Source organism: Phocoena phocoena, chromosome 2, assembly GCF_963924675.1.
Source record: "Phocoena phocoena chromosome 2, mPhoPho1.1, whole genome shotgun sequence".
Taxonomy (NCBI): Eukaryota; Metazoa; Chordata; class Mammalia; order Artiodactyla; family Phocoenidae; genus Phocoena; species Phocoena phocoena.
Genome location: NC_089220.1, coordinates 110375810 through 110388443, shown reverse-complemented (window position 1 = coordinate 110388443; position 12634 = coordinate 110375810). Strand labels below are relative to the sequence as shown.

At 60.7% G+C, this 12634-nt stretch overlaps 1 protein-coding gene across 1 annotated transcript; it reads right to left on the bottom strand.

The window, feature by feature from the left end:
* Window positions 1-872: 872 nt before the first annotated feature.
* Window positions 873-9080, bottom strand: SKOR1 (SKI family transcriptional corepressor 1). The gene is made up of 9 exons (XM_065872468.1): window positions 8974-9080; window positions 6556-8752; window positions 5394-5484; window positions 4416-4523; window positions 3827-3898; window positions 2373-2447; window positions 2055-2129; window positions 1477-1542; window positions 873-967 (listed from the first exon to the last, which is right to left on the bottom strand). Exons 1-9 carry the CDS (start codon window positions 9078-9080, stop codon window positions 873-875), a joined length of 2886 nt encoding a protein of 961 aa, XP_065728540.1.
* Between the last annotated feature and the right edge of the window lie 3554 nt (window positions 9081-12634).

Genomic DNA, 12634 nt, shown 5'->3' with positions numbered 1-12634 from the left:
GAGATCGGGATGCTTGCTGCTGCCCACCTGAGAAAATGCGGGTCTCAGCCCGGGCGCCCCAGAACCCACGCTGTGGTCCCCACGCACCACCTGTTGCGCCCGTCTCCCCTGCCCCTCCCCCCGCCGCCCTCCCACCTCCACAGCCCTGGGAAGTAACAGATTTTTTTTTTATTAAAAACAAAACAAAAGTCACGGATACAGGGTGGTCTCCCCAATCAGGCTCAAGGTGGTCTCCCTCTCGTGAGTCAGTTGCAGTTGTCGCCCTTTTTAAAGTGCTGTTACATCAAGAGGTTACAACAAAAAAATAGACAAAGCAAAACCCAAGAGTGAATGCAAAACGGGACCGGAAGTAGGTCCAGGAGAAGGAAGCAAATAACTTACAGCATAAATAAGTTAAAGTGAACCCAATACTGAACCGAGAGACTCACAGTACATTTATATCCATTGCACATAGCCACTTTGTCATTAGGAACAAGATTTTCAGAAGTGGACGGGACGGGGAGCGCGGGGCCAGCGAAGTTCCTACATTGTATTCACAATTGGGGTTCCGAGGCTGTACAGGGGGGAGAGGCCCCCTCCCCTTTCTTACCCCCTTCGGTCCGGTTAACCCCATGAGGTCCGATGCCCAGGAGTTCAACCGTGGGGCGAGGTGGTATTTACAGTTGGAAACGGAGACGGGGTCCTGGGCGGGGGCGCCCGGGAGGGGGCGGGCAAGGCCGAGGCGCCCGGGAGGAGAGCGGGCGGGCGGGAGGCTGTATTTACATCGGTCCAGTCCGAATGGCTTGTATCTCGCCTTAGGCCGCCGCGGCCGCGGGTATTTACAAGAAGAGAGCAGCATGGCTTGAGGGCGCGTGGGCGCGGCCGGGCCGGCCCTAGGGCAACAGCGGGGGCTTGAAGGAGCAGTTGCCAGTGCAGTGCCGGGGCGTCAGCATCTTGCAGGAGAAGTGGTGCAGGGCGTCGTGAGCTTCTGGAGAGACAGTCGATTGGGCAATGTTGGGCGCCTCGCCAGGCCTGCGCGGCCCACGGGCTCCCTCCCTCCCCTGTCCGCCCGGGTCTCACCCACCCCCTTCAGGCTCAGGGGTTCTCAAGCGAGAGTATCAGAAGGTGAGAGGGTAGTAGAGAGATCCTGGCTATCCAGAACCACTGCTCTAGTTCAATTGGCCCATTTTACAGAGGAGGAAACTGAGGCACAGTAAGAGGGAGGTCAATCGGCCCCAAACCAGATTTGGACCTGGTGGCAGATTTCCCAATGCTCAGAGCTCAAGGGGCTCTTTCTCCCTATCCCACCATTCTAGCATCATTTCTCCATTAAAATCAATTTCCAGTTCCCTCTTCTCAGCTACTGATCTATGTAGACCTGGCCTTCCCCTCTCACCGGCACTGCCATTCATTCATTCATTCGTTCGTTCATTCATTCACTCATTCGCCTGCACAGCCAGCGCCTGGCACCCCTCCTTCTTTCCCCGGCTTCCTCACCTTTTAATTTCTGCTGGATGGCATAGCGCGCCTTCCTCTCTTGGTCAAGTTCGTTACACAGAGTATCTGGAAGACATAGGAAGTAGCCGGTGACCAAATGAGACCACCTTAGGGCCCGCTGGGGTCACAGCCCGGGCCTCACCCTCTTCTCAGCGCTCAGCCCCTGGCAGAAACAAGTCCCGGAGACTGAGGGAGGGGGCGTCAAAGCTCCAAACTGCAGCTTGGAAGAGGGAGGAAATGGCCTGGGATGGCGCTTAAAGGCAGACGGATCTAACCAAAATTAAAGCAAACTTAGGCATTACTTCCCAGGTAATTTTACGCCTCGATTTTTAATTTAGAAACCATGGAAATTGCCGCGATAAGAAGTTCAATCACTCCATGTAATGATGCCTGCAAGCCGTTTGCTGGGCTCGCTTGCCATTCTGAGGCTAATCAGAGTATACAAAGGATATTAAATTAAAAAAATAATTGTTAAATTACCTTCAATTTAAATCCAAATGCCTGAGTCAACATTGCGGCTCCTGCCAGATGAGAGGCAGTTACGGCCCGTGCACGCGCTCACCTGACTCCCGTCTTACCTCTGACAATTTGCAGCTGTTGCACCATTTCTTCTCGATAAGCCAATTCCCTCTTCATTTGATCCTGAAAATTATCTGTGCAAATTGATTAAGTGAGAGCTGTTACGCACAGCCCCCTCCCTCGGCCGACTTTCTCCACTCCCCAGCCGCACCCCACCCCCTTCGTCTTTGGCCTAGTGGGAAACCCCAGAAAAGGAGGGTTCTGTGGCTCAGGCCTCGTGCGGAGCGGCAGCTACTTGCACTGGGGTCCCGGGCTCAGCCTGGAGCTTGCGGGAAGAAGGCTCTGGTGATGAGGTGGGGTGGGTCTGGATGGGGTACCTTTGAGACTCTGAAATTCTCGCTCCAGCTTCTTGCGGAGCTCCATTTGCTCCAGGAGCAGTTTTTGCAATTCGTCTGTGAAGGGGCAAGAGTGGGAGGTAAAGGAAGAGGATGGTGGGACTCAGGAGGCCCATAAGGTACCCAGGTCCTCCCCTGGCCGGTTCCCCTGAGATGGGAGTAGGGGAGGGCGCGACCGGATGGTAGAGGCCCTCAACACTCAGTTTCTCCATCTGCACCCAAAGGATTTGGGCAAGAAATGGGGTTAGGGGATTAGGTTGCCCAGGAGAATCAAATTCAGGATAGTAGAATGCATGTTGGACTTCTAGGCCCTGGCCCCAGGTGCCAACCAGCGTGCTTTCTGCTTTAAGTTGTCCCTAACTCCCTAAGCTTAGAGGTTGGCCTAGGAAGATGCGGTTTACCCCTTCAATTGACAGACTTAATCCCTCCCTTCAATGATACAGACCAGGGAGAATCTGGTCAAAGCCTTGGACCTCTGCCCTGGAAAAATACATATATTCACAACAGTTTGTTTACAATTTCAAGAGGTCCCAAGACCCCAAATTCATGTTAAGAGCGCTCATAAGCACCAAGGATTTTGAAGGTAATCGCAGAGCCTGTAAAATCTGTAACTAGGAAGAGCAGAAGACCACCAGTGCTTCTCTCCCTCCCCACACCAATTTCCAAGCCCAACCCTGGGCTGGGTGGGGGCAGGGAGAAGCAATTGGGTGTGGAAAGCCCTGTTGGTGCCCTCTAAAGCAGCTCCAAAGGAGTGGCGGGGGCTGCCCTGACCACGGAGCTATTGGTATCTGGTCCTCCACATGGGGAGGCTCTCTGAGAAATCCTCCCCTAGCAGGTGCTCAGAAAACACAAAAATGGGAGACAGAGAAGCAAAGTGGGTTAGAAGCTCCTTTCTCTGTGCCTCAAGTCACACTCTTCCTTTTGCAGTGGAGCAGCAACCCCAGGACCCCATTCTACAAACAAGGTCCACCCTCACCTTATTTAGGGTGGGGTGGAGTTGGTTATGCATTAACTCCAGGGGGGAAAAAAAAAACCCTCTGAGACATTCCTAAAGTAAATGCGTCCTCAAAATCTTGCTATTCAGATGAGGCTTGAGAGACCCAGATTGCCCTGTCTGACTGTCCACATGCATCAAGTTCTAAGGATCATTACTCATTTTTCTTTCTCACTGGGCTATTCAGACAGGCCCGGCCTTGGGAACTCTGGGGTGGCTGGTTCCCTCCCCCTGCTCACTTCACTCTTCTTCTTCCCACCCCCGACCCGGACCTCTGTGCCAGGATAATGTATCCAGGGAATTATCCCTTTGGCTCAATGAAGACTGATTCCCCAAGAGACTTTTCTTCTCACACTCACTCCTACACGAATAACACCCCTTTACAAGAAGGGCCCATCGCCCCCAAGCACAGTGTACCCCCATTTCACAGATTTAACCTCACCTCTGGCCAGGTTCTCGATATCCTTCTCCACTAGTTGAGTTCCCGTGACATCTAGGGTGAGCCCATCTTCACCTGGGATAGAAGGGCAAGTAAGAGGGGTTTTGTCCTGGGAGAGGCCTTGGGAGGGGAGGGGTGAGCTTCCTGGGAACTGTGCTAAGCTGGAAACCTATTTCAGACGCTCTGCCTTTAGAGGAGACAGTTACAGGCATCCAGTACTACCCACCTTTCAAGTCATTATTTTAGGGGTACAGCCTTTATTTTAGAGAGTGACCCGCTGGAAGAGAGTGGACCCAGGGAAAACAGGCTATCTTAGGGCAGGAAGTGCCCTTTGACCTGTTTTATGTGGGTGATGGTGTTCCTCATATTCTAGTAAGCCTCCTTCCCTCACGGAAGAGCCTCAAACCCAGCAAGGAGGTAAGCAACTCAGGAAACCTGGCCTGAACCTTGCCCACACTATTTAAATATTTATGTGCCAGCCGCGAGAGAGGAACGGCAGCCCCTTGGGCTTGCCGCTGGAGCAGGTGGAAACCTGGGCGACCTGGGGCCTAGCTCCCGGGTGGGGGTGGAGTGCGAAGGTCCTAGGGCTCACCTCTGTCTGTATTTGCGGGACTTGGCTGGGAGATACTCCTTTGGTCTGGATAGGATTTCCTTGTTTCCAAATCGTCGGCAGTCGAGTGATTGTCTTCCTTATCTGGCTCTTAAAGGCAATAAACCGAGTTTCAAGGAGAGGCAAAGAAACCGTGACCCCGATACGGACAGAGCTGCCGCGGTCGGGGCGCCCGAGCCCTAATTAAAAGCGTCGTGGACGCCGCTGGTTCCCGGCTGTGCGCCTGGGCTCGCACCCTCAGGCTTTGGGCCGGCCACCCCCTCCCCCGCGCGCGATCTGCTCATCTCCGGCTCCACGCCCCCTTCCCAGCCCCTTGGAAAAGAGCAAAACGAGCAGCCGAGCCCACCAGGGACAAGCGACCTACATCGCGTGCAGATACTGGGGCACCGCGAGCGCGCGTGGCCGCCGGGTCTACCTGCACCGAGAACGCGGCCCAGGCGGCGACCCTCAGGGTGGCGGCTGCGGGGGGAGACATCTTCCCCGGCCTGGCCTGCCCGGATTTCCGAGGCCCTCAGTCCATTCTCTGAGAGCCACTGGGTCCCGCGCGCACGTGCCCCCGCGTTGGGCTGCAGCTACCACGGCACTTCAGGAGTCCCCAAAGGGGTGGCCATGCGTCCCCACCCGTTCCCGATCCGTCCTGACCACAGGGAACACTTGCTGAATAAATGAGAGGTTCTGAAAAGGACGCCAGGCGTGGTTTGTAAAAGGTTTAACCCAGTGCCTGAGGTGTACGTGAGCGGTATCTATGCGGTGGAGAGGGCGGATGTAAGTCGTTGGGAGTCCTCGCTTAGCTTCCTTTTTCTTTCACTGTTTTTCTTAACCTCTCCCTCTTTCTCTCATTTTCTCTGCCTCTTTCCTCCTCTCGTCTTCCCTCGCAGGCCTCCTCTGGCCCCGGCCCTCTGCGCGCGGTCCCCCCATCACACTGGCCAGGGACCTCGGCAGGGGGGCTGGGGGCGTTACCGTGGGCCTCGGGGGTGCAGAGGTAGGAGGCCGCGGGCCCCAGCGCCGCCGCCGCGCTCTTCACGTGCTCCTCCAGCTCGGGCGCGTACACCTGCGGCGGCCGAGAAATGACAGGCGGTTAGGGGGGCCGTTTGGCGGCGGCTCGCAGCAGCCCAGCCCTGCGCCGCGGCCAGGAGAGAACATGAGGGGGTGACGGAGGTGCGCTCGCCCGCTGGACCCGAGCGCCTCGGGCGGCCGTGACGCACGCGCCGCAGCCTTGCGCCCTCGGAGGCCGCATCACCGTTGTGGATTCCTGTTAATTATTAGCGCCCTCGAGAAAATTACCCGAAACACAAAGCGGCTCCCAAGCCAAGGGCAGCTGAAAGCCGCCCCCACCCTCTTCGCCCGTCTCAGCGTCTTCTCTCCCGCCCGCGCCCAGTCCCCGATATAAACGACGCCTTTCGCATCCGGCTAATGATTCGTGTTTTAATGGACCGAATGGAAAAGTACAGGTGTGCGCACCCACTTTCAAGTGCACACCCCCCACCCGAACCCGCGGCCCCAGCAGCCAGAGAGCCCCTCTCCCGCCCCGCACACCTTCTCGACGACAGCTTCCTGCCAACGAACCCTGCGGTTCCTAGGGCAGGAATTCGAAGAGACTCGGAAAACTACGAGTTCGTGTGGAGGAAGATTCCGGGGACCCCGTACTGCGGCTTGGTGGAGAGGCATCCCTCTCCTCTGTTTACCGGCTCGTCTTCCCCGGGGCTCACATCCCCATCCAGGAGGGCGTGCTACCGGCCCGGCATCTTGAGCGCTTTTCTCTGGATTTTGGTCCCTTTCCTCCAGACCCATTTTACTTCTACCTTTCTGTCTCTGTGTGACTGCCAGTCTCTGCCTGTCTCCTCCCCACTCCCATCAACAAAAACACAGCACACGCATTTTTCAGGCCTACCCGCCCACCCCCACCCCCCAATCTTCCGAAACCCTCAGTCGGGGGTCCCAGGGAGCCCAGCTCCACAGAGCTCCCGAAGCTGGGCCTATCCAGAGCAGCCGGGGCCTACTGCTGGAACGCCCGCTCAGAACAAACTTCCCGTCCCCAACCCGGCCAGGGCCTGCCCCACATCCCAGAGCTGCCGAGGGGTAAGCAAAGAGGCGCCCCCAGCGGGGCGGGCGCGGGGCTCACCTTGGCCGGCGCGGGCCCCGCGAGCGGTCCGCAAGACTCTCGCAGCTCATAGCCGCCACTTGGCGGGCTCCTCTCCGGTCTCCGCACCATGTCGTCGGCCGCCAGGTCCCCAAATGCAGACCGACTGGCTGGGGGTAGACCCGGGGGGGGCCGGGGACGAGGGCTGCCGCCGTCGGGAGAGTCTGTGGGGCCGTCGGCGCCCGATGAGGTGGTAGACAGGGGCCCTGCCTGCTGGTCGCCATCAGGGCCGTCTCCTGTGCTGGGCGCGCCGGCTGCGCCGGGCTCGGCCTCGTCCGGGGCTCCCTCGTCGTCGGGGAAGCGGTTGGACTCCACGTCCACCTCGGGCTCGTCCGCAGTGTCCACGTCGGGGGAGGCGGAGTGGTAGCTGGAGCTGCCCTCGCTCAGAAAGTCCGGGCTCACGTAGCCGCCGCCGGACCCTGCGCCTGGCCCGGGCCCACGGGCTGGCCCGCCGCCGTACACGTCGCGGGCGCTACCGTAGAGCTTGGCGATGCTCTCCGCGTCTTTGACCACAGGCCGGAAGGCCGACACGTAGGAGCCTTTGCGTGCGGGCGGCGGGGGCAGCGGGGCCAGCGGGGGCGGCAGCGCCTCGTCGGCGCCCTCCTCGTCCAGCGGCCCGCGGGACAGCGCGCTGGGGCAGCGCTCCTCTGCGACCAGGCCGCCCTCCTTGGTCGGCTCAGCACCGTCCAGGGGCTCGGGGCCGCCGCCACCGGCAGCAGCCGCAGCCGCCGCCGCTGCCGCCGCTACAGCCGCCGCCACGGCTTTGGCTTGGCTTTGCGCGGCTGGATAGGGCGGCACTGGGAGACTGCCTGCCGCCGGCCAGAACATGGGAAACGTCGGGTACACAGTGGCTGCGGCAGCCGCCGCAGCCACGGCCGCTGCGTCCTTGGCTGCTCCGGGGGGCTGGTGACCCCAGAACATGGCGCCGCCGCCCGGGCCAGCCCCCGCACCGGGGGGCAAGTGGCCGGTTCCTGGGCCGCCCGCGCCTGCGCCAGTGCCCGCGCCCCCGCCGCTCCCGGTGCCTGGGCCGCCCTTGGGTTCGCCCGCGCCTAGCACGGGGTCGTCCTTTTTGGGGCAGAGGCCGAAGGCCGTGGGAAAACCGTAGGGATGAGGGAAAAGCGGCGGGGGCAGCTTCTGCAAGAGGCCAAAGCCCTTGCTGGGCACTGGGATCACTGGGTAGCTGCGTACGCCGGCGCCGCCACCAGGCCCTCCAGGGCCCGGGGGGCCGCCAGCTCCCGCCGCCAGACCAAGTCCCCGCTGCGCGTGAGGAGGAGGCGGCCCGGGAGGCCCGGCGGCCTCTTCTTCGCCACAACGCAGGCTTTTGTGGGGCGGCGGGCCTGGGGCCATCTCCGCGCCGCACCCCGGGCCGCCCCCGCCGCCACCACCAGCACCACCCTTCCCCTGCCCACCCGACCCGCCATTAGCGCCGCCGCCTCCTTGCAGCGAGAAAGTCCGCTTGCGAGTGCCACCATTGAACATGGCCTTGACGTCCTCCCAAGCGTGGCTCAGTTCGTCTGTGGCCGACTTGTCACTGAGTTTGAGGTGTCGGCGCCACGAGTTAAAGTTGGCTGCGTCGGGCTGCGTGTATTTGGCGTCGGGTGTGCGGTGCGAGTGGAAGATGAACTTGTTAGGCGAGAAGTACATGCTGCAGTAACCGCACTTGATACACTTGGCACGCGAGCTGTTGTAACGCGCGGGGATGAAGCTGCCACGCGAGCCCCAGGCGCACTCGTGCACCACATCAAAGGCGAAGTTCTCGGGCAGCTTGGGTGGCTTGTGCTCGCCCAGGAACGACTTGCAAAGGCGTTCGGCCTCGCGCTTGGTGATCATGCCGCAGCGGCGCGACGAGATGGGCATGGCCCCGGCCCGACGCAGAATCTCCAGTTGCACCGGTGTGCACTGCACGCATGTGATGCCCAGGGCCACGCGGCGGTTGTGGATCTCATTGTAGCTGTAGTTCTTGAGGAGGGTGTTGGAGATCTGCGCCAGGCATAGGCGCTCCTGACTGTCGATGACCAGAGACACAATAGGCACCCCGTACAGCGACGTCTCGCCCACCTGGTTGGGTTTGAGAGCGCTGGAGCCCGAGTAGGGCTGCAGCTCCTGCTTGGAGTTGGGCGAGGAGTTGCCCTCGCGCCCCGGCCCCAGCTGAGTGGTGAGAGCCTCCATGCCGCCGCTCCTGCGAAACAGAGAAAGCAGAGAGCCGATGAGCCATTTTCAGCGCCAACGCCGCTTGGGCCCGCCCAGCAGGGCGCGCCGAGTCGGGCGCGCGGGGAAACTTGGCAATGGGGAGTCCAAGCTCATTCGCCCCATGGACGGGCGCCTTTTGTTATTCAGACGCGTGCTGGCGCTGGAACAAAAGCCCCCGGGGTTTGGAGGAGGAGTATGGGTAATTGAGACCTCAGGAATGCCCCAGCAGCTAGGAACCTGATCTTCTTTTCGGACAGGGGAGGAAGTGGGGCCCAGAGACGGAGAGTGACTTGCCCAAGGCCACACAGCAAAGCCATTGCCGAACCCAGGCTTCCTGGCGCCCAGATCCGCGCGTCTTCGGCCACCCTCGCAGGCTGCCCTACCCGTCCGGGTCCTGAAGCCCTGACGTCGGGGACAGGCCGCCCCTCTGCTCAGTCGCGCATGCACGCGGGCGGGGGCAGCGCAGGGAGGAATAGGGAGGGGGGAGGGGCGGTCACTGCCCATCTCCAGACGGCAGGGGGCGGGGCGGGGCGGGGGGGGGTGGTTGGGAGGTGGCAAGGAGAAGGAGGAGGGCCTAGAGGCCGTGAGGGAGGCGGGGAGAGACAGAGGCGACCGCTGTTCGTGGTGCTGAACCCGACTCTTTCCAAAGCACGCCGTGAGTGCCCAGCCTCAGGGTTGCCCCCACTGCACCCAGCTCCGCGCCAAGCCGGCTCCCCGGGATAACAGCACTGCTTTCCACAAACACGAGCTTTTCCTCTCACGCCCGGAGCCTCGCGTTCGTTGAGCAGAAAGATTCCGGCTGGAAATATAAACCGTTTTCTTTCCAACCATCGGTGGGATCAGGGTCAAGCAATTCCTAACCATATTTTCTGCATTTTTAGCTGCGTTCCAGGCCAAAGCTGGTTTCCCTCCGGGTCAGCATGTGGGACGGAGAGGTTCTCAAGGAAGTTCCTCAGAAGCCACTTCTCTTTTGCTTCTAGGCATCCACTCCCTAAGTTTTCCTCCTTCAGATATGCCTTTCCCACTCAGGGCAAATGCAGTCTCTCCAGGTTCTGAGCTTCCTCTTTTGGAGCATCTTTTTTTTCTTTTTTTGAGTATCCTTCGTGCCGGGCTGTCCTGACTCATATGGGCTGAGAAGGATCCTGGCCGGTCTCTGAAGCCACCACAAGGCTCCAGGTCAAAAGTTACTGCTGGTCCCGAGCTTTGCTCTCTGGCCGAGGCAGGGAGGCAGCCGCGTCTGCGGACATCAGCAGCGGGAAGGACCCGGGGATTGATGCTTGGGGCCCCCTAGGTGGCTGAGCCCAGCCATGTATCCTCAGACACCGAAGGCTCCCACCCGGCCCATGGCTGCAGGGGCTCCTGCGGCCCAGGCAGCCCAACCCCGAGGGCCCCTCCTCTAAACTCGGCAGAAAAGGCAAATCAATTTTCAAAGGGGGCAGCTCTAGCAGGACAGGGCATCCGAGCTCAAAAGCTTCATCAAGGAGACTGGGATCTTCTGTCAGTCTGTCTCCCTCCCTCCCTCTCTGTTTGTCTAGGTACCCCGCATCTGTCGGTCTTATCTGTTCTGAGCTGTCTGTCTCTCCTCGCTAGCTCCTCTTTCTCCCATCTGTCTTCATACCTTCTTCAAGTATCAAGCTATTTATCTGTTATCTGTCTTTCATCTTTATCTCCGTGGATCGAATTGAAACTAGTAGACCCTCCTTTTGCGTTGAAGTCCCTTGCAACATTTTAGGAGGCAAAAGCACTGTCCTAACTCCTCGGCTGAGGGCTCTGCAAGAAAAGCCCCGCACCCCCCTTTTAAGGGTTCTCAGGCTAGGGAGGTGGCGAGGGAGCCACGGTTCTGGGAAATGATAATGTCTTCTCGGTTTCCCGAAATCGGCAAGTGTGCCTTGCCCGCATGCAGTGAAGGGAGCGCCCTGATCCGAGCGCGTCCTCCCCAGACTGACGGTCTGGAGTCCCCCCGGGGTTTTCCCTAATGGGGGAGGGGGCTCCGGACCCCGGATCCAGGAGAAGGGGGACCCTAGGAAAGGAACCGAATTTCGAAAGCCAGAGTGGAAAGCCCGGGCAAAGGGTTGTGGCAGTAACAAGGAGGAGCGGCCAGGGCGGCTCAGGGAGCCCTCGCCGGCTCGTGGGGCTTGAGGGGTGAGCTTGGAGAGGGCGACGAGGCGGGAGGCAGGCAGCGCAGAGAGTGAGGCGATGGAGTCTTTAGGTATAATAATAATAACAACCACCACAAGAACCCAAATCGGAAGAACTAAACGAAAAAAGCTGTAGAGACAGGGCGCGGGGGCAGCCGGTGACCGGGCGCGGGTACTCACCGTGCGGCGGCGGCTGGAGCCGGGCGAGCGGTGAACGGAGGTGCGCGGCGGGCGGAGCGGCGGGCGGGAGTCCGGGATCCGCCGGGCTCTCCGGGTGACGGCGCGGCCCCTCCCCGCGCGCGCGCACAGCCGCGCTCCCGGGCTCCCCGCGCTCACACTCGCGGTCCCGCTGGCCCCTCCCGCGCGGCGCCGTCTCTCAACTGGCGCGGGGCTCCAGGGTCCCGGGCGGCGAGACTTGTGCCCTGTGCCTTTGCCCCTGATGCCCCGGACGAGCCCGGAGTGGAGGCCGAAGCCTGGAGCGCATGGCGCGGCGGCTGGCAAGGCGCGGTGACAGCCCGAGTGGCGAGGCCAGCGCGGGGCGGGCGCGTCTGACATCTGCGAGCCGGGGCGCCACACCCACCGCCCGCGCAGTCACTCGCGCCCTCCCGGGGTCCGCTAGTCCGCGGGCCACGCGCCGCGCCCTCCGCCTCCCCACAGCCCCCGGGTCTGGGCGCCCCAGGTAAGCGGCCACACACCTGCTCCCTGCGCCCGGCACCTGCGGCCCAAGCTCATTAAGGGGACCAGGAGGGAGGTAGGGCCTGGGGCCACAAAGTTTGCCCCCAAGAACAAAGTGGGAAGGCCTCAGCGCTCCCGGCTAAGGGGCCAGGACCGAGACCAAGGCCAGGTAATGGGGCTACGGAAGATTCAGAAGGAAAGGGAGAGGGGATGGGTACTGCACTTTCGTGCCAAGGCACTGGCCTTGGGAGGCCAGTAGTGTGGGGAGCCGGAGAAGAGATCAGGATGTGGGGTACCAGGGGAATGGCACCTGGAAAGGGGCAGAACCAACTCCCCCACGGCTTCAGACTTGGATGCGAGGTGTCAGGACAGCTCCAGCCTGGGGAGGGGCGACCTCCTGCCTCCTTCACTGAGCTGTGGACTCGGGAACTGGGTTTGGAGGTCCTAGGCCTTGACTCTCCCCGCCGCCCCCCAACACCAACCAGCCCAGGGCTGGATCCAAGTCATCACTGGGAGATACCTGGGGTCAACTACTAGTTGACCACTAGACTACTCCCTAGCTCTCCTGTGAAATCAGTTTCCCCGTGGTGGGGTTCTAGCCCCTGATGCTGCAGACGCTCCCTGGCATCTTCTCTCTTCCCAGAGCTCCATTTCTCTCCACCCCTCTCTTTTCTCTGTCGGCTTCTGTCTTCACCATCCTTTCCCCCACTATCCCAGTGGGTCTCACCTTCTCCCTCTCTCTCAATCTCCGTCTTTCCTTATTTGAGTTATCAGTCGCACTCCCTCCCTCTGTGCCCGCACCCGTACGCCCCCTCGCCCCCCACCCCTCCGTGGCATTAAGTGTCCTTAATGGACACGTTAATTAAACTATAATTAATCATACTGTCCGGCCCAAGTTTGAACAATTACCCTAATCAAACAGAAGTTAATAATGGCAGGCATGGCCCGGGGCGCGGCGGGCCGCCAGGGCAGGGGGCGCAGCGGCTGTGGCGGCTACCGACGCGGGCAGCAGCGACGAGAGCAGCCCGTCCTTGGAACACGGGCGGCGCCATAAATCT

What these genes read in the sequence shown, in the direction of transcription:
- SKOR1 (XM_065872468.1), bottom strand. Translation starts at nt 9,080, where the DNA reads ATGGCTTTGCTGTGTGGCCTTGGGCAAGTCACTCTCCGTCTCTGGGCC. An exon ending in CGGGGCCCGCGCCGGCCAAG is followed by an intron (nt 5,485 to 6,555) that starts GTGAGCCCCGCG and finishes CGGCCGCCGCAG; the next exon opens with GTGTACGCGCCCGAGCTGGA. An exon ending in TCCCGCAAATACAGACAGAG is followed by an intron (nt 3,899 to 4,415) that starts GTGAGCCCTAGG and finishes CTTCTATCCCAG; the next exon opens with GTGAAGATGGGCTCACCCTA.